The following is an 18348-nucleotide window of genomic DNA, read 5'->3' on the forward strand; positions in this document are numbered from 1 at the left end:
TCATTCACTACTTCCACTTCTTTTGTTCCATCTACTCTGACAACTAGTCACATGTTGGCCCTCCCATGCTCAATTCAGAAGCATTTGTACTGCGCTTTAGGTTACTCATTCCCTTCACAGTCGATAAGCTTTTCGGCTTTTATTACACACAAAACAGGAGTGTTTAAAAATGTAATAAGTCACTCAGACGACAGCAGTCACAGTCAACAAAGGTTACTTTGGTTTGCTTCCTCATATCTGTCAGTCACATGACTTGCACTGCCATCGATGTTTTAAGGACTAAAAAGGAAATGTAGGTTTAAAATTAACAAGACTAAAGCAGGTGTCTAAACAGATTTGTTTTTCCAGACATAAAACAAATACGTTTAAAAAGATATCAGACAAGAAAATCATATCTAAAAGAAAATAACATAAAACCATGTCCCAAAAGAAAAAAAAATGTTTTCAAAGATTAAAGAGTTGGCTTATTAACAGGTTTCTTTTGACATGTCGAGAAGGAAACCGGTTTTTCAAAAACAAGTGTAAACAGAAAACGACATGCCTCAGAAGAAAACATGTTCAAAACCAAAATGTCTGAACACGAAGAAAGAACGAAAGAAAGAAACCAAAAAAAAAGTTGTTCAACAAGTTTCTTTACGGGAGAAGACTCATTGTGGGAAGGCAGGAGGCTATTTTGTAGCGAGCGTTCCAATCTGCTGCTACCCTAGCAACGGGGGAGTCCAGTTGCTGGTTGCTACGGCGACCGGCCCAGCACACGTCGGGCTCGCTCAGCAGGCTGCTTTTTGCTTGCGGTTCCATCGACGAGGAACCCGCCAACAGCAGAATTTGAGATGGCCAGGGGCAAAATGAAACGACCAGAACAGCGTCCTGGTCGTTCAGGTTAGCACGTTGGCCAAGTCGCTTCGCTCGGGGAAACTCATGCCTCTCTCCTTCGGGAGGAGCTCTCCGCTGGCCCAAAACGAGTGGTTGAGGACGTGCAAATGTGCAGAGAATAAATAAACAACAACGTCAGGAGGGATTCAGGAGTGCTCAAAAAAGGTTGAGGAGCGCTCTGTAGCATTCGCCAAGGCGCGTTCAACAGTGTACAGCAACGTTCAGCAGCGGTTCAGAAATGTTCAGGGGCACTCAGAAAAATTCATTCGGCACCTTCAAGGGCATCCGGGGACATTGTTGAGCGTGTTCCGAAATGTTCAGGGCCGCTGAGAAGTATTCATTAAGGTTGCGTTCAAGAGCGTGAAACAATGTTTCATTCACTCAGGTGCGTTCAAGAGCATTCAGGAGTGGTTGGAAATGTTCATGGATACTCAGAAGAATTTAGTTGTTCAAGGGCATGGCTGAGCGTTCAGGAACGTTCGGGAGCATTCAGTCGGGTGCGTTGACGCCCGTTCAGAAGAAGAGCGAGCGGCTTGAGGGGTGTCCAGCAAGATTCAGGAGCAGTCTTCGAGATGCATTCAGGGGCTTCGAAAAAGCCGTTCGGTAATGTTGAGGAGCAACGGCGAGTATTTGCCGGGCGTTCAAGAGCGTCCGGGAGAAAACCCGGGAGTGCTCACGAGCGCATGTAAAGTGCGATGAGGCCGGCTCGGTGCAGCCGCTGCCACAGGTTCATCTCTAACATCAAGTCGTGGTTAACAAAGAATCCTACCGGGTGGTACTTCCTGTCGTAGTAGTGGTCCGAGTACTTTTTGTATTGTGGCGTCATGAAGCCGTAGGCGCTGACGCGGTCGCAGCTGTGCAGCGCCGCCAGCAGCATGACGGCGCCGGTAGACGGCCGGTAGATGTTCTTATATTTGGTTTTCAGGGTTTTGGACGGAAGGAACCTGAAGGAACACATGGTCATGCTCACTCAGGGGAGGGCTGTTGGTTGCCGTGGTTATCGAGGGGAGGAGGGGGCGGGGCTCCCTCACCTGTTTCTGAGGTAGCGAATGAAGTCGGGATGGTACATCTTCAGCTTGGCCGCAGTCACGTCCTTCCCAAAGTACGTGGTCGGACTGAGTGGAAAACATGACGTGATAATAATGACATCACGATGCAGGGGAGGAGGGGGGAGAATTGAGAATGCATCAAAAGGGAAGCAGCCAACGAGTGGCTGATTCCAAGCACAAGAGCGTCATGCCCAAAAGGTGGTACTGACTCTTTGCCTCGCTCCCGTCCTTGCTCAACGAGGGTGCGCTGGGCCGCCGCCTTCATCAGCAGGTAGTCGCGGTCGTGGTCGGGCAGGAAGACGTAACGCGTTTCCTGTCCGGGGTTGCGACCTGACCGCGTCAAGGCACGTCGTCCTCCTTGAGCGGGCGGCAGAGCGTGTGGCTCACCTGAGACTGAGGCGGCCCTCGGTAGCCGGCGGAGGCGTAGTTCATCATGGAGTTCATCAGCGTGTTGGTGGAGAAGGTGTAGTGGGTGGTGCGCACCCCCACGTCTTCCTCGAAGCCCGCCAGGATGGCACCGTTCGTCCTAGGCCAGCAAAGCGTCAACTCAGAACCTTAAGCACGTCATCACGCTTTTGAAGTTTATCGTCAAAAGAAGCTTCCTGACGTCGTCGGAGGCGGGGATTGCAGTCACGTGACTTGACTTCGATGTCACGTTCGGACCAAGGCTAAAAGAGCTTGTTTTACGAGCGTAAAATGTAGCTTTTTATTCCACGTCTGACTTCACATCAGGTGAGCTCACCTGAAGACGTAGTGGTGCTGGTCAATCTCCTTCCCCATCTTGGAGCCCTTCAGGATGCCGCCGTTCCCGACCACGGCGCAGCGGGTGCAGCGGGACGGGTCGCGGCGACTAGCCCAGTCGTCCAACACGACGCCGTTGGCGGACGAGTTGAGCAGCGACAGTGTGTCTGACAGCGCTGTCCGGAAAAATGTTAAACACATCATCAGGTGCGCGGCAGCAAATCATCGCATTTCTCCCCCGCCCCCCTTCATTCAAACGAAGAAAGGATTGAAGAGGATTTAATACTGTCGCCACCCCCCCCATAAAAAAATAAAACACAGCTGAGCTTGAAATATTTTCCATCAGACTAAATCAAGTCTGAAATGAATTGCCGAAAGCTGATGTATGATATGTTTTATGATCACCATTTCTGCCTTTTGCGATATTTGAGTTTGCCGGCACGGCAAGAGGTTTTCGGAGCATCAAAAAAATGTGCTCGTGCTCGTGAAAGCTGACAAAACGCTGCTTGAGACATGGGAAATGGTCGTGTGGGTACCGACTTTGATAGGTGAGGCTCCCCCAGCCGTTTGCGCCCATGTACAGACGGAGACGACGGTATTCGGCGGCTGTGGCGTGTTTGGACCACTGCAGCACCGGAACGTTCTTCAGGAACAGCTCGGACACGTCCGACTTGGCAACGCGGCTTCCGATGCCGTCGGGGCAGTCCTGCGCACAGCGAGTCACGCGTTGAGCCGATGGGAGGACAAGTGCTCACGACATTGTTCCAAAGGTCACTTAAACAATGCAGGGCACATGATTCCAAAGCAGCTTCGAACTTTGAATCCCACATGATTCTAAAATGATTCAGGAGCATTCCGATGAGTTTTGCGCTCCACTCACGGTTTGCGGCGCGACATTTTCACTGGCGTAGGCGTCCCCGATGAAGGGGGGCTCAGTGGGCTTCCCGGAATTTTTTTTATGCCGGGTCACGTTAGCGGCCGGCGGCGGAGTCGTCGTCCCGGGACGGACCGCCGGCGAGGGGACGGGGCTGCTCCGGTTGCCATGGAGACGCGGGTCGCTGCCGAAGAGCAGATGTCTGTGAGGCGGTTTGCTGGTGGCGCACGTCGATGACATCGTGAGGAGAATCTACACGCGCCCACCGAGCAGTTTTCGCTATCAAGACTCCCGTAGTCTTCGTTGCGCAACTATTTTTTTTCTCTTCTCAAATAATTTCACCCAAATTAATTGACTAAATTCTGTCCAACAAACTTATTTCAGCATTTCATCTTTTGATCTATTACAATTAAAACTTTAAATCTCAACGTTGGGTCGTCTCCATGCTGATTTGTGTGACCGACCTCCACGGTGGTCCGAGGTGGGCCCAGGACAGCGCCAGGGAGGTCTCCAGGTTCCCGGACAGGAAGTAGACGCACAGCACGGAGGCTGCGGTGACGGCTGCCAGCGCCAGCCGCCTCGGCGCCGACATCCCCGACGGCGCGGAAGGGTCGGTTGGAGCGGGGGGGAGAGTGGGGGAGCCACGCTCACTCAGGAGCTGCCGCTGCTGGGGGCTTCACTGGCCCCCCCGCCTCCATTGAGGGCGCATCAGGTGATGTGTGTGCGTGTGTGATGGGGGCAGGCGGGGGCAATGAAGGATGCTCAGGATCTGGCAGAATTCACTTGAGAGAAGAAGAAAAAGTTAAAGACGTTTAGAAAAACAGTGGACTGGTCGCAGAGTTGTGCTCATCGGAGCACAACTCAAAAAGTGATGACATCACAATCTGATGGCGAAAGCTAATCTGCGCCAACACTCGCAGCTCTGCTTACCTTCCGGCTTGGACACGACGGCGCAGTCCAGACGCTCGACTATTTGCAGGCACGTTTGGCCGCACGCGCCCTTTCAAAGCGACATCGGAGTAAGCCACGTGTTGTCGCTCCCCGCATCCGTTATCATCTTCCTCTTTGGGCAGCTTGACTTCCTGTTGCTCAGCGAAGCGCAAATAAGACACGGCAATGACACTGGCAAACGGCCGTGAGAAAAGGTTGCAGGGGTGGCGATGAGCAAACACACACACACCCACAGACAAAAAAAACAAGGATTACAATCGGATTGATGACAGCCTGACTCATACACAAATCCAACAAAGATTGTAAAGTGAACCCAAGCGGATTCCAACCCTGAACGCAACACGACCTCAAAGCTGGATCCAACAGATTTTTTTTTAACAACTCCTACAAGTGTCAACTTTCTTACTCGCGTGCGTCACCGGGGCCTGGTCAGAGTCGTAAAGTGACACACAGCCTGCCTGTCACTGACACGACCCCCGTCCCCCTTCCTCCACCACTGTTTCAGTGGACAATAAAGTAATGTGGGGAGGGGATTGCACATGGGAACAATGCCCCCCAGACTTGCGAATAAAACTCAAGATGGTACCCAATGAAGAACTCGCACCAAAATGTAGACACAAGTGAGTGATCTTCCTGTGCGGTCTACCTCAGCTTTTCTCTTTTGTGGGCGAGAGAAAGGGGGGGGGGGTGCTTACGTTGTCCCGCTTCCCAAAGAGAAATTGAGCAGGATTGTCAGGATGAAAGCAACACCCTTGCAACTCGCACTGCAATCCAATTCCAACATGTTTCTATCCATGAGCCCGATCGCATTCAAACCACGATGACAAGCGGAGAATGTTTGGGAATCTAACCAAGATTCTTTCACGTGTCCGACAATTTGAACATGATTCTTAAAAATTCTGACAGACGGATAATAATGGGGAGTCCAAGCACAAATCCAACACGATTCTAACCCGCGACTTCAACAATGAACATTTTGAATGTGATTGGAACCACAACTCCTTCAGGATTCCTAACTGATTGCCATTAGGATACTCATACGATTCTAAATCATGATTCTAGTAGAGTTGGAGTGGGCTTGATTTTGGTTGGGTTGGGGGGGGATGTTGTGAAAAGGCCTCACCTGGTCCTGCCGGTCCTCGGTGGTCCCCGAGCCAAGCTTTTCGAGGACTTGGGAGACGCTTCGAGGAGTTGGAGGCACTCGACGACACTCAGCTGCTGCCAGGACCGCCTACTCGAGGGGGGCGGGGGAGGCGTTCCTGGTCCTGTAGGGTGGGGCCACAATGAGAGAGCAACAGCTGCTGGCAGCAGCCCCGGGGGCGGTGGGGGCCTCTCCCGCACCGGCACGGAAGGAGAGGGGGAGAGAAGGCAATGGCAGCGCAGCGGACGTGCTTCTCCGCCGTGGGACTTTTTTGTGTTTTGAAGCCAACAACCTCAGGCCCGCTCGTAGTACTTGACAACATCAGGGGAGGGGGGCGCTTGTCGTGTCGTTCTCAGATAAGCAGGGGTTGAGCTAAGGGGCAGAAGGGACTGCTCACAAAATCAACAAAGGTTAAAAAGCGGATGGACAACAATTCCAAATACATTTCTGGAAGAAATAAGCAATCATTGAATAGTTTTTTTTGTTTGGGGGTTTTTTTTTTTTTTGGCATTGATAACATTCGTGGACATTTTCCAATGCTGTCATACACTGTATAACTAATACAAATGTAACTCATGGAGTACACCTTTGTGAGTAGATTTTTAATTTTTTTACCCAAATGTAAAATTGTGAAGCACTATTTACAGCAAATAAATTAAATCATGAGATATGAGTTGATACAAAAATATTTGTGATATTTACGATCACTTTTCGTGGCAAAAGTGAAAGGCAAAATGAAGGCAACAACTTTTGATGACGTAACTTCCACATATGGGCACAGCCTGAGCGTCTTTCTGTGCATGTCGACTGCTTGGCTTCTTGCCACGTATGTCAAGTCATCCTTGGGGGAGGGGGTCAAAGTGTCTCCTCGCGATTCTTTGAATTTGAGATCGGAACCCGCAGGCGGTGACAGGGGCTCTTTTGTTGGCGTGCGGCGCGGCGCCGTGGCCCGCCAGCTATCTTGGCTTTCATCGGCAGAAAGCAAAATGCGCTGGAAGACAAGCTCCGGAGCAAAGTGGGTCACAAGACGCACAATACTTTGTCCCACCCCCTTGACATCACGCTTTGTCCTGTTGGAGGCAGCAAAGGGCAACTCAGAAGTACTTTGTGATGGTGTTCAAATTCCAGTCTGGGTTAAGATGCTCCCTTTACTGATAGCTTAAAGGAAGTTCGAAGCAGATGAAATGACGTTGGAGTTAGCTTGAGCTCAGATTCGTATCTGTCCAATATCTGTAAGAACAGACCCAGGCTTGCGAACGGACAGGGTGACATTCGTCTCGCTAATGTTTATTGTTGAGCACATTTCACTCAAATAAAAGGGTGGTAAATTTTCTATTATGACATCTGATAACTTGACAGAGTAGAAAAAGTATCAATGGATTTTTCATGAACACATTTTGAAAGAAAGAAAAAAAAAAGTTATTTCCCCCCCCGGTGGTCCAAAAGCTTTTTCCACCACAATAAATAGCGAGTGAAAATGAATGCATCAGCACGGGTTTCCTTCATTTTTCCGTTTAGTCCTTCGTTTTGGTCACGTGACTTGACGCGCTCTGGGAGCACTCCCCGCCCCCCAAACTTTTTTCCCCTCCTGAACATTCTTCTCGGTGCATGCTGGCGCATCCACACTGCAATCAGGCCACCTCAAAACACATCGCCCATCCTGACACGTCCTCTTCTTCTTTTGAGAACATTCGACAGACTTTCCTGCCCGCTTCCCAGAAACAAAACACGAGTCACTATAAATTTCACAACCCGCCTCCACCCAACCCTCAGTGGTGCAGGCCTGCCCGGGCTGGTCACAGAAACATCTGGAAAACATCTGAGGATCATTGAGACATTCTTGCTCCGTCGTGGGAGGGGCCAGAAAGTGGTGTGGGGGTGCGAGAGAGGGTTTCAGTTTGTTCCAGCTGATCCTTCCTGTCACTTGTGACTTCACAGATACGACTTCAGGTCACCTTACGTTACACCGAGTCCAAGCATGGTATTCTGATGAAAATTGCCTTCGTGGAATAAGAATCAAGCAGCGCGATTTTCATCCAACTCGGGTGGCGGCCATTTTGGCCTTCCACTACCCTCTACTTTCAACTGAAATTGAGGTCAAAGTGCCCTTGGGCTTGCATTTCAAAGGTCAGGTGACCAAACAGAAAAGAGGCCAGCGGTGACGTTCGCATTGCGAACCTGAAGGTACTTTGACATCAATGTCAGTCATCGGCACAAAACGGCGGAGCGGTGAGACGATCCGCAACAGGTGGATTTACCTGCCGCATGAAAAACATTGAAAAGGAGCGTGTCTGGGGTTTTTTTCGATGATGCCCATTTAAAAAAAATAAATACCCACGACACACTAGAAACATTCCTGTGAGGGTGCGAGTGAGTACTTCAGAGTGCGGTCTTGAGGTCATTTCTCCATCAGCTGCCTCCTTTGCTCGTCCCACAAGGCCTCCAGGTGCTCCGCCCTCTGCAGAGCAGCCTATCGGACGACAGCAAAGGGACGGCGTTGACTCCCGCCCGCCGTCAACCAAACAGAAGACGGCGTCCTTGCTCACGCCACTCACCTCGTGTTGCCTCCGCAGAGCATTGACCGCCTCGTCTTTCTTCAAGATGGCCGCCTTGACTCTGAAGGTGATGATGTCATCCGTGAGCATCGCAACGGAAGTGGCCCGATGGTGGCAGAGATTCTCGACACAAGCAAAGACTTTGGTTGCTTACCGCTGGTGCACTTCGTGGAGCTCGTCTTCCTTCTCCTTGCTGATCCTGTCCACCTCCGCCTGCAGTGTGACGCGCACCTCCTCCGCCTCCACCCTGGTCCTCTGCGCCTCCTCCTCGGCCAGCAGCAGGCGCGCGTCGAACTCCTGCTGGATCACCGAGGCCAGACCGTGGCGCTCCTCCAGGAGTTGGTCCCGGTTCTCAACAGACCGACGTGGCGCAAAAACAAAAGGCTGAGCCGCGGTGGCGAGCGATGACGCGTGATGTCACGCAACGTCGTGTGAATTCATATGCCGCATGATGTCAACATGTCACAAAAATGTTCTGGCATGCCACACGAGGCGAGGCGATGTCATTTCTCACCTGCGTGACGACGAGCAGGTCTTCCTCCTTGCGGCGCAGTGCATCCTTGAGCGCGTCGACTTGTTGCAGCGCGTCTATGTGATGTTTCCTCAGCTCCTGCTGCTTGTCCAGGGCCTCCCTCAGGGAACGCTCCAACTCCTTCAGCTCCGCCTCGTACGCCTCCCGCACGCGATTCACCCTGATCAACAAAAAACATTCTCAGCATGTCTGGCAAACGGCTGACGCGCGCCGCTCGCACTAAGATCACGGCTGCGAGCGGAAATCCCGTAACATGGCTACCTGTTTTGTGCGGCCCGTTCGCTCTCCTCCTTGTCCTTGCTGGTCTCCTCCTCCAGGGTCCAGATGGCGAGCTGGATCTCTTTGTCGCGCTCCTGCCGCAGCTCCTCTCGCAGCTGGCGCTCGTGTCTCAGGAGCCCCGCTTCCTAAGCGCCAAACCGTGTCATCGGCAAGTGGCACACCGTCGCATTTCACGGGCATGGGCCAGCGCGGGGGTCCGGACGGGCGCTGCTCCCGACCGTCTCACCTGTTTCTTCCTATATTCCTCCTCCCAGCTAATCTTTTCCTGGTCAAAACGCTCCTGAAGCTTCATCAGCTCCGCCTGAGGACACAATCAAGTACCGGTACATGCAAATGCTCAAATTTGCTTCCACTCAACTTTTTGTGCGCTCGATAAAATGTGCCAAGTGGCCACAAGACGGCGCCAAAGCCCCTCTAATGCAAAAACAGTCATTGGTGTCAAGGTAGCAAGTCGGGTGATTGACAACTGCTGGTCGGTTGCATTAACCACCTGACTGCAGTCAGCACGGTACGACACAGCTACATACAAGCGAATATAACACACAAATGTGCGAGTGTGTGTTTCCTTGCTTTCAAGCATCATCTTTGCAATAGTACACGCCTCCACTAGTCTAGAGACAGCATTCTGATGAATTATGTTGTACATCTTTAATCAATAAATATAATGTGACGCTAACAAACGGGTAATGTTGTGAGAATGCGTTTTGAAAAGCTAAAAAAAAAAATATTTTTTTTTTAAATCTGGTGGAGGCCGACGGTCCCCCACCTGGTGTCTCCTTTCCTGCTCCTCTCTGGTTTTGTCCAGCTCCTCCCTGAAAACCCGTCCGGCCATGCAGGAGTTTTCCTCCATGCGTCGACGCAACTCCTCCATCTCCGAGTGCTGCCTGCACACGACGGAGGTCTTTGAAAGCAGCCGCCACCTCCGTTTCAACCCGCGCTCAGGTCGTACCTGGCCGCCAGCTGCGCCAAGCGCTCCTTCTCGTCGGCCACCTCCTTGTGGATGCGCTTTCTGTGCTGCTGCAGGGAGAGCTCCTCCTCCTGGAGCTGCTTCTCAAACTTGCGGCGGGCCAAGTCTCGCTCCCTGCGGCACTGCTCCTCCTTCTCGTTCTCCAGCTGCCTCCGCAGCTCCTCGCACTGTCGAGCGCAGCGCTCGGCCCCCTGCTCGTGCGCGTGCAGCAGCTCGGCCTCGTGGAGCGTGCGCAGCTTCTTCAGCTCCTGCTTGTGCTTGGAGATCAGCTTCTGGATGTCGGGCTCCAAGCCTGGCCAGCGGGAGGAGAAGGAAGCCGAGGATGAGAAATAATAGGCACGGGACAAATAGGGGCAGGCGGGGAGGCGCACGCCGGTTTTACCTTTGACTGTGATCTCTTTGATCTTCTTGGTTTTCTCATCAATCCATTTCTCCCGCCGGATCTTCTCCGTCACACTCATCAGCTCCTTCAGCTTCTTGATCTCCTGTCAGGGGGCAAGAAGCAGGATAAGGAGGAAGAGGAGGAGGAAAAAGAAGATTAGGAGGGAAGGAGGAGATGGCGCAGAATATGGGGGAATATACGGAGGAGGAGCAGCAGGATGGATGTAAGGAAGTAGGGAGGGGTGAAGAGAAGAGTACGAAGACAATTGTCACTTGCAGCTCCCGGAAGGAGGACGGTCAGCCGGTGTCGAGTGTGCGTTAACATGCAACAAGAAATGTGAGGAGCAGCGCGAGGATGAAGACTTGGCCAAGGCGGTGGTGGTGATGATGAGGACTCACACGAACAGTGAGCATCCGGCAGGACGGACAGTGCGCTGCACAAACGAGCGAAGGGGGGATAAAAAGAGAAAAGATAGCGGCGCAGGGGGAGTGGCAAACGTTACCTCGCACAGCGGACCCAGGATTTGCCAAACCTGACGCGGGGAAGGAGAAGCGGCCTCGGCGGCGGCGCCGGCGGCAACGGCGATGACGAGGGGGAAGAAGAAGACGTCGTTTAAGCAAAGAAAGCCAGACGTGCAACAGAAGCCGGATGTTATTTTAAAAAATGAATTAAATCATGAATTTCCTTGAGAAATCTTTGATGACCTTCTAGCAGGTTTGCAAGATAATTTGAGTCTCAAATCGCCCTGGATGCTCAAGCGGCTTTATGGGAAGCCGTTTGAGCATTTAATAGTGTGCCGAAGCGCCTCACGAGGGAGGACAAAGTGCGCACGAGTGTGTGGGCGGGAAGGCTACGGAAGCCAGAAGGCGAAGGTGAGGCGGCGGTCACCATTTCATGCTGCTCCTGCATCTGGGAGATCTTCTTGGTGTACTTGTGGTCCACTAGCTTGAGCTCGGCGATGACGCCCTCGCATCGTTCGCTCAGAGCTTTTTTGTCACCGATCAGCTGAGGACGGAGGGGCAGGCGCATGTTAGCATGAACGCAGAAAGATTATTATTATTTTTTTTTTTTTTTAACAGATATTTCTCTAGAACCCATCATGGTATTTTCAAGGATCTTTTTGCATTGTTGAAATGGCCAGACTTTTTGGGAAATCGTCACGTTTCCGTTTAGGTCACTGGCGGTTGTGCAACATGCCCACCTGGTCTATAAAGGTGAGGTGTCTCTGCACCGTGGCTTCGTACTGGTCCCTCTGCAGCTGCAGGTTTCGGCTCAGCTCCTTCTCCGTCTCCTTCACGTGCTGCACCGTCAGCTCCCTCTGCTGGGCCTGACCGGGACAGGAAGGAAAACGTCAACGAGCTGACAGGCCTTAAACCGAGGGGGGGGCGCACACTGTTGTATTGTTACCAGTGCATTCTGCAGCATTTCCACCAGGCGATTCTTCTCCTCCAGCTCCATCTTGATCCTCATGATGGATCCCAACACTTGGGTGGCGGTGGCCGAGGCAGGGTCCAACGCAAGCGCTGCCTCCTCCTCCAAAAATGCTGCCTGACAACATGCCAAGAGCAATGCCAGCATTACCGGATTGGGATTTTTAACTAACTAACAAAATTAATGCTGCCAATGGCAAAATTCTGAGATCTAAAAATGTATTTTCAAAAAATGCACACAAGATGGAGAGGCAGCAAAAACGGAGCGGCTATTTGGGGGCAGGCAGCCTCAGACTGACTGACTTCTCTGTGCGAGGCGGTGGAACGCGGGCGCTCCTGCTCCGACTTCTCCATCTCGTCCAGGAAGTTCATAATACTCTGTAACTTGGCCTCCGACAGCAGCGCCGCTCCGTCTCCGTCCGGCGGCAGCGGCGGCGGCAGGCTGAGCTGGATGTGGCGCTCCAGGTTGTCGGCCGTCAGCGAATCCGCATCACCGTCCTTGAAAGGAAATCAAGTTTGAAGGCACGAGCCATTCAAAAGTCAATTTTCCATCATGACGCGCTCTCACCTGGTCGAGCCAGGCGTATTTGTCTTTGTTGTAACATTTAGGCTCGGAAAGACGCTCGGGTTCCTCCTCCAGCAGCTTGATGGTGTCCAGCAGGTCGTTGAGGGTGGACTTGGACGTCGCGCAGGATCGATCCTCGCCGCTCAAACGCCTGCGAGGATGCTCCTGGAGCACGGGGAATACAGGACAGTCAAAACATAGTCAGAAGAAAAAAAAACTACAACAGACAAATGTAACGATCAAGGACTCCACATATCTATGGGTTTGCGCATACACTCCAATATATCCATCCCCGGGTGAGTGACGTGGCCTGATCACCTGAGAACACCGAGAACCGCCGCGACTGGACAAGGAGGGGGAAACGGCCCGGAAACAGGACAGTTCGGCAAATTCGGCCGGAACGCGGCGGCCAGATGGCGCATTCTTAGCCTTGACATCTGCCGCTGACACGGGGCTGACATTCCTGGGCGAAGGAGGACTTCTGGCGCTCAGGGGAAGCCGGGCGGTGGCGCTTCGCCTGCCGCTTTCCGGCTTGGTCTGGGCTGGCGGCTGCAGATCATACACAACACCACCATCAGGGGGCGACATCGCACCAGTCAGTTTTCAGGGGGTACATGTGCCACAAATATTACAGGCCTAGATTTGCTGTGTCCCCCCCCCACGGCTGGCATAAACCTGCACGTACGACACAAGGCTTGGGCTCAGGGACCGCCAGGCGAGACAAACCAGGTGTCGCTTGACGTATAGACTCCCTGTCGTCGCCATCATCTTCCTCTGCGACGCCGTTACGCTCCTAACAAGGACAAAAAAAAAGATGAGAAGAACAGCAGACCCGCAAAGGCGCTCGGAAAGGGAGGAGACTGGAGACCTGCGCGCATGGCGAGGCTCTGTGATTGGTCAACACCGGAGATACCGCCCTGAAGCTCACTTCGCTCAAGTCGGCTGCCGCGTTCGCGTGGAAGTCTGTGACACAAAGGCACATGCATGCGATTCACGTGCGTGCATGTGATGAATGAGTGCCGGGGACATCACACACGCATGGACATAAATGCGCTCACACGCGTCTCAGACTGGCACACATAACACACGCACCAGTGTTGTTGGCTTTGGCATGTGTTGGCGACACGCTGATGCTGTTGGTTGGAGATGCGCGACTCGGCAAAATCTTGGCTGGCTTCTTGCCTGGCGCCATGCCGCTCGTCCTGCGGTGCTCTACGTCAGCCTCTGGGCCCAGAAGTTGAGGAGGTTGAGGAGGATGATGCTGGCCTCTTTTCTGCTGCAGCTCCTGTAGTGACCACAAGGGGGCGACATTGAGGCAATGCCATTTCTTATTTAAACAAAATGAAAAGAAATTTTCATTAAATAGTGGCTAACTAGCTCCAATTAAATTCACCGTTTCTGTATATATAGGGTAGGTCCTTTATAAATAAAATATTTTAAATGCACCCATGGCCTACAAACCTTTAATTCCTTGATGTCATTAAATAATTGCCGAATGGATTTCTGGCTATTCAAAATCATCGACAATTGGTGCATCCATTCCAGTTAAAGTACAAAAGAATAAAGCAATCAAAAATGTGTTTGTAATGTCGAGACAGACTGGTGATCACTTACCTGGATAGCGGCAAGGCGCGCCTGGCGAGCTTTTTCTTCCCGAATCAGCTTGCGGTCGTCTCGAGGAGTCTCCAGGTGACTCTCGGTCTCGGCTCGCTCCTGCCACTCCTGCGAGCGCAGCGATCCATGTCGTTCACATCCGGCGCACTCGTAGGATGTTGCAAAAAAACAAAAATGGCTTTGTAGAGCCCTGCAGACCTTTCTTTTGCTGTCCAGGATGCGTCGCAGTGCCGCCTGGTTGGCGCGGCGCCGCCTGGCGTGTCGCCTGAACCAGCGCTGGATGGTGACAGCCGCCTGGTTGACCTGCTGGATGTACCTGCAAGGTTCGAAACACTTTAGCACTTGGAAGAACTCCATCCACAGTCGCATATTTAGATTTCGCTATTTGTATTTTTTGGAACTTTTTTTTTTTTCAATATTAGCCGTTTTTTGTGGCGAAGCCAAAGCAATGAACTGGGGATTTTGAAATCCTACATAACTACTTTTAAATGCATGGCAAAACCTTTCGGCCTCCTCCTCAGAGACTTGGTTGCAGCGCTGCGGGGGTTGGCTGCCGCGCGGAACCGAACTTTTGTTGTTGGATGAAGTGGAGGAAAAGTTCTTCTGGGACTTGGTGAGCGAGCCATTCTCCAGAGAGACGTCGTCGTTGGCGCTGGCCTTCAGGAGGTTGCTGAAAGAAAAAGCAGCGGCAGTCGCAGAGGCCGTCGCGGACGAGCTGGAAGGTGGGCGGAAGGACGTACTTGAAGGGAGGCCTCTGGTTGGAGCTTTTGGGCGTCAGCGGCTTGTCGCCGTGGTTGTTGTGCAAGATGGTGGTGACGGCGTTGCCCACGGCGCCCTTGTTGCTCCTTACCGAGAACAGGCGTTAGGATCTCAAGGGAAGAATACTTGTTTTCTTCCATCAAAATTGATTTTGTGACAATAGCAGTGAGAATTAAAAATAATATTTTTGGGAGGAATAGAAAATCTTTTTTTCCCCCAGTCTATTTAAATAATTCTACCATTTAAGATTTTGTAAACAAACTAAAAAATAAAATACATTTTCATAGATATAAAAAAAATCTTTAAAGTGGACATTGCAGGCTCTTTCAATTGTCTTGAGCGTTTGACATCAATGGAAGGCTTTGGAAAGCGTCTCCAGTTAACTGTCGCTTGGCACAACTTTCGGAAGAGCGTCCTGAAGTGAACGGAACCTGTTGTTGGCAGTGAATGATGCGGCGGGGTCTCGTCTCTTCATGCTGCTGGGTGCGTCTGCGCTGGCGCTGCTACGGCCAACGGCGAGCGCGGCGGGTGCCCAGGGTTGCTCGTCCTGACGTCATGGCAAAGACACGTGTGAAAAGGCTTTGTAGATGAGACGTGTGTGTGTGTGTGTGTATGTGTATGTATACCAAGATGTTCCAGGTGGTCCCGTCCGGTTTCTTTCGGCCGTCGGCGCCGCTGTTTAACACGGTCAGGTAGTCGCCGCTGTGGTGGTCCGGACTGAGAGGAGCAAAAGTAACACTGATGCAAATACACACTCATTTTGTTCTATGTTGTACATTAAAATAAATAAATACATAATTTTTAAAAGTGGATCTGGAACAAATCGTTTTAAATGTGAGTCGCACTTTTCCCAGTCCTTATCAATGTCGTGTTGCGTTGCGTTTTTAGCCTCGGGCTTATGGTCAGCAACTCTGTACCGAGGATATTTCGGGGGAGGTGTTGAAAACGCGGTTAGCCAAACACAGGGCCACTTCAGCATTCACGTTGCACATTCCTGGACTCGAAGACTGGCTCGTGGGGGGCGGCAGGCTTCGGGTATGAACAGATGCCGGACAATAGGCGCAAAGAGCGCACACTTTTCTTCTCGCACTGGTTCCACCGGGTGGGGTGAGGGTAACCTGACCCGAAGGTCTTGACCACCCCCCACTAGACCTTTTGTTTTGTGACAACACACACACACGCACACAAAAAGGTGTGTGTGTGTGTGTGTGTGTCAAGGGAGCTCACGATGGTACCTGAGCGTAAAGTGTGCTTGCTGGCTGACATGTGTGGTGCTGTTTGAGCGCCGCAGGTTCTTGACCGAGCGAGGACTTCCCACGCCGTCGCCCTGCGGAGATAGACGCACGTTTTCCGCAGACCACTGGCGCAAGTTTTCAATGCGCAGCGGCGGCTCCTCCTCACCAGGGTGTTGCGCTTGCCTCGGGCTTCGCACGGCGCCGACACTGACACAGAGCGGGCCAAGAACTTGCCGGCAGGCAACATGCCGGCACCGCCGCCGGGTCTCTTGGAGAAAGAGAGCCGCGAGCCGGACAAGCTGAGGTCCAGGGCGTCCCCCGGCGGGGTGGCCGAGATGGACGAGGGACTTCGCGTGGCATGCATCCTTCACTTCACACCTATGCATAAGACCACGGTTCATTTGATCACAACAAAGCGACTTGCATTACCATGACTACAAACAACAGAAACCGCCTTTGCATTCTGCTCATATCAATGAAAACTTGAGCCGCATTCGCATGCAGCTAACCAGCCAAATTCCACATAACCAGGTGAGTGGTGTCCACCGCTCATTCCCAACCTCTAAGGTGCTGTGGAAAATGTTTTTTTCTTCCGTGGTCCTTCCCACAAAAAAAAAATTCTGAGGTGGCAAATCCAGGTCCTGAAAGGCTTCAGCCAAAGGTGCTTCTACACTGCTGGCAGCTAAACGAGCTCCTGGAAAGGTCGAAAGGACATTTACAACATACATATATCAGGCATGCTACAACACACCTGAGTCGGATAATCAGGATCTTTCTAATGCTGCTTCAGAGCTGTCTGAGAGATGGAAAATAGCGGCCCTCCAGGCCTGGAGCTGCACATGTCCGCTTTAGGCAATGTGTTGTGAACACAAACGTTGGTACACTTTTAGGCAGACCATAACAATACTCACAAGCATATATAAATTATCCTCTGTGGAGGACAGACCGTATTAGTGCAGTACTGACAAGGAAAGATGAGTTGAATAAGATGTCTCAACATTATCTATCAGTTCGTCTCATGTTGCCCCGAGGTGGCCAAGGAAATGAATAAGGAACGTGGTCAAAAACATGAAAAATAAGAACAAAATCAATAATCAGTCAGTATGATCCTAAATGGCAAAATGCTCCCCACGACGACCGCGCAGCGACGCAAAGTGTAGAACACGAGAAGAGATTAGAGTGGCACACAAATTTACGCCAGCTTGCAGCTCAACACATTTCATGTTTTCTGCTCCAAAATGTGAAGAGAAAAAAATAAGGCCAACAGAGCACAAGCTAAAGCTCAGACAGCGCAAGCTAACTCTCGCTCGCCTCCTACACGCCGAAACACGTAGACACAAACTTACTTTAGCATGTGAAGAGCCGCATCACTGAAGAAACTCTCCGAGGAACGGGGAATGCCAACGTCCACTTAACGGGATAACCTACGCACTGGGACCAGAGAAAAACGAAAACCACCAAATATTCAAAGTCAACATCTTCTCTTCACGATGGCGTCCATTAGTTCCGCCTGTTTCGTTAGCCCATTGGCTCGTGCTCGATATTCCGGCTCCTCTTCTTGCCTCTGATTGGTTGATCTCATCTTTAAACTGATGACTCGTCAAGTGGGCGAAACCGTGGAAGTGTTTGGTTGTAGCCATATCTGACTCCGGAGGTTGACGGCTCAGACAAACGTCTTCTCACCCCAGAAAATAAAATAAAATAAAAAATAAAAATCGGAAAAGGTGATAGTTTTGTCCCTTGCATATAAAAGTAAATATATACAAATTTCAGGAATTATTTTATTTTCATGGAAAATGGCCAATAAATCAGTCAATAATTTGAGGAAATGAACTGTAACTAGACTAATTCAGTTGAAAAATTTCCAACGATTAGTATATTATTAAAATAAACTATTCTGCGTATATTTTTTTCCCTGACCATCCGTAAACAAGCCGCCCCCCACTTGTCCATTTGCGAAATGAAATGTGGGCCCTCGGGACAAAGGTCTGCCAGCCCTGCTTAAAGTGGGTGTTTTTGAATGTTGTTTTGGAATTGTTTTGCCGATTTCATGTTTCATTCATCAGAGGTGCACGGTGTGTCGGGTGGCCGTGATGATGACGATGATGAGGGTTTTCCGGCCAGTTGTACATCACAAGCTGGCAGATGGCGACCTCTTTGGGGGGGTCATTCAAGTCAAAAGGCTTTCGGAGGAAGGTGGGGGTAGTCGGCACACTTTGATAGGAGCTCTGTGGAGAAAGAATGGATTCCTTTGGACTGGCAGCCACAATTGAATTGACACACTTCGAAAGCTGCACAAACATGACAGATGGGCCACCTCATTACTTGATGACCTAAAAATAGAAAATGAATGATTCTGGATCCAAACACAGCCGTTCCAGAACTCTGTCTGTCTTCAGCT

General features: G+C 51.3%; 2 protein-coding genes across 4 annotated transcripts; both read right to left on the reverse strand.

Annotated features, from left to right (window-relative positions):
- Positions 1 to 124: 124 nt before the first annotated feature.
- On the reverse strand, positions 125 to 6055 carry st6galnac (ST6 (alpha-N-acetyl-neuraminyl-2,3-beta-galactosyl-1,3)-N-acetylgalactosaminide alpha-2,6-sialyltransferase). 2 transcript variants are annotated; one of them, XM_086138176.1, is made up of 10 exons: positions 5612 to 6055; positions 4468 to 4659; positions 4002 to 4319; positions 3544 to 3721; positions 3204 to 3369; positions 2665 to 2839; positions 2310 to 2448; positions 2132 to 2235; positions 1905 to 1988; positions 125 to 1817 (listed from the first exon to the last, which is right to left on the reverse strand). In XM_086138176.1, exons 3-10 carry the CDS (start codon positions 4127 to 4129, stop codon positions 1547 to 1549), a joined length of 1245 nt encoding a protein of 414 aa, XP_085994302.1. In that variant the 5' UTR covers positions 4130 to 4319; positions 4468 to 4659; positions 5612 to 6055; the 3' UTR covers positions 125 to 1546. The 2 variants fall into 2 exon arrangements, with proteins under 2 accessions (XP_085994302.1, XP_085994301.1); XM_086138175.1 differs by having other exon boundaries at positions 3544 to 3754.
- Positions 6056 to 6890: 835 nt separating this feature from the next.
- cep131 (centrosomal protein 131) lies at positions 6891 to 17452 on the reverse strand. Of its 2 annotated transcripts, XM_086138177.1 has the most exons (28): positions 17294 to 17452; positions 16114 to 16325; positions 15948 to 16039; positions 15339 to 15429; positions 15144 to 15259; positions 14694 to 14798; positions 14456 to 14623; positions 14152 to 14269; positions 13954 to 14061; positions 13432 to 13624; positions 13208 to 13302; positions 13025 to 13132; positions 12658 to 12888; positions 12343 to 12504; positions 12078 to 12272; positions 11752 to 11892; positions 11546 to 11671; positions 11233 to 11349; positions 10847 to 10876; positions 10345 to 10447; positions 9945 to 10254; positions 9762 to 9879; positions 9222 to 9296; positions 8978 to 9120; positions 8699 to 8876; positions 8339 to 8535; positions 8185 to 8245; positions 6891 to 8099 (listed from the first exon to the last, which is right to left on the reverse strand). In XM_086138177.1, the coding sequence occupies exons 2-28, from the start codon at positions 16309 to 16311 to the stop codon at positions 8028 to 8030; spliced, it is 3651 nt and encodes a 1216-aa protein (XP_085994303.1). In that variant the 5' UTR covers positions 16312 to 16325; positions 17294 to 17452; the 3' UTR covers positions 6891 to 8027. The 2 variants fall into 2 exon arrangements, with proteins under 2 accessions (XP_085994303.1, XP_085994304.1); XM_086138178.1 differs by lacking the exon at positions 10847 to 10876.
- Positions 17453 to 18348: the final 896 nt, after the last annotated feature.

The sequence above is a fragment of the Hippocampus guttulatus genome, chromosome 19 (genome assembly GCF_054856545.1).
Source record: "Hippocampus guttulatus isolate MCC_2025c chromosome 19, RoL_Hgut_1.0, whole genome shotgun sequence".
Classification (NCBI taxonomy): Eukaryota; Metazoa; Chordata; class Actinopteri; order Syngnathiformes; family Syngnathidae; genus Hippocampus; species Hippocampus guttulatus.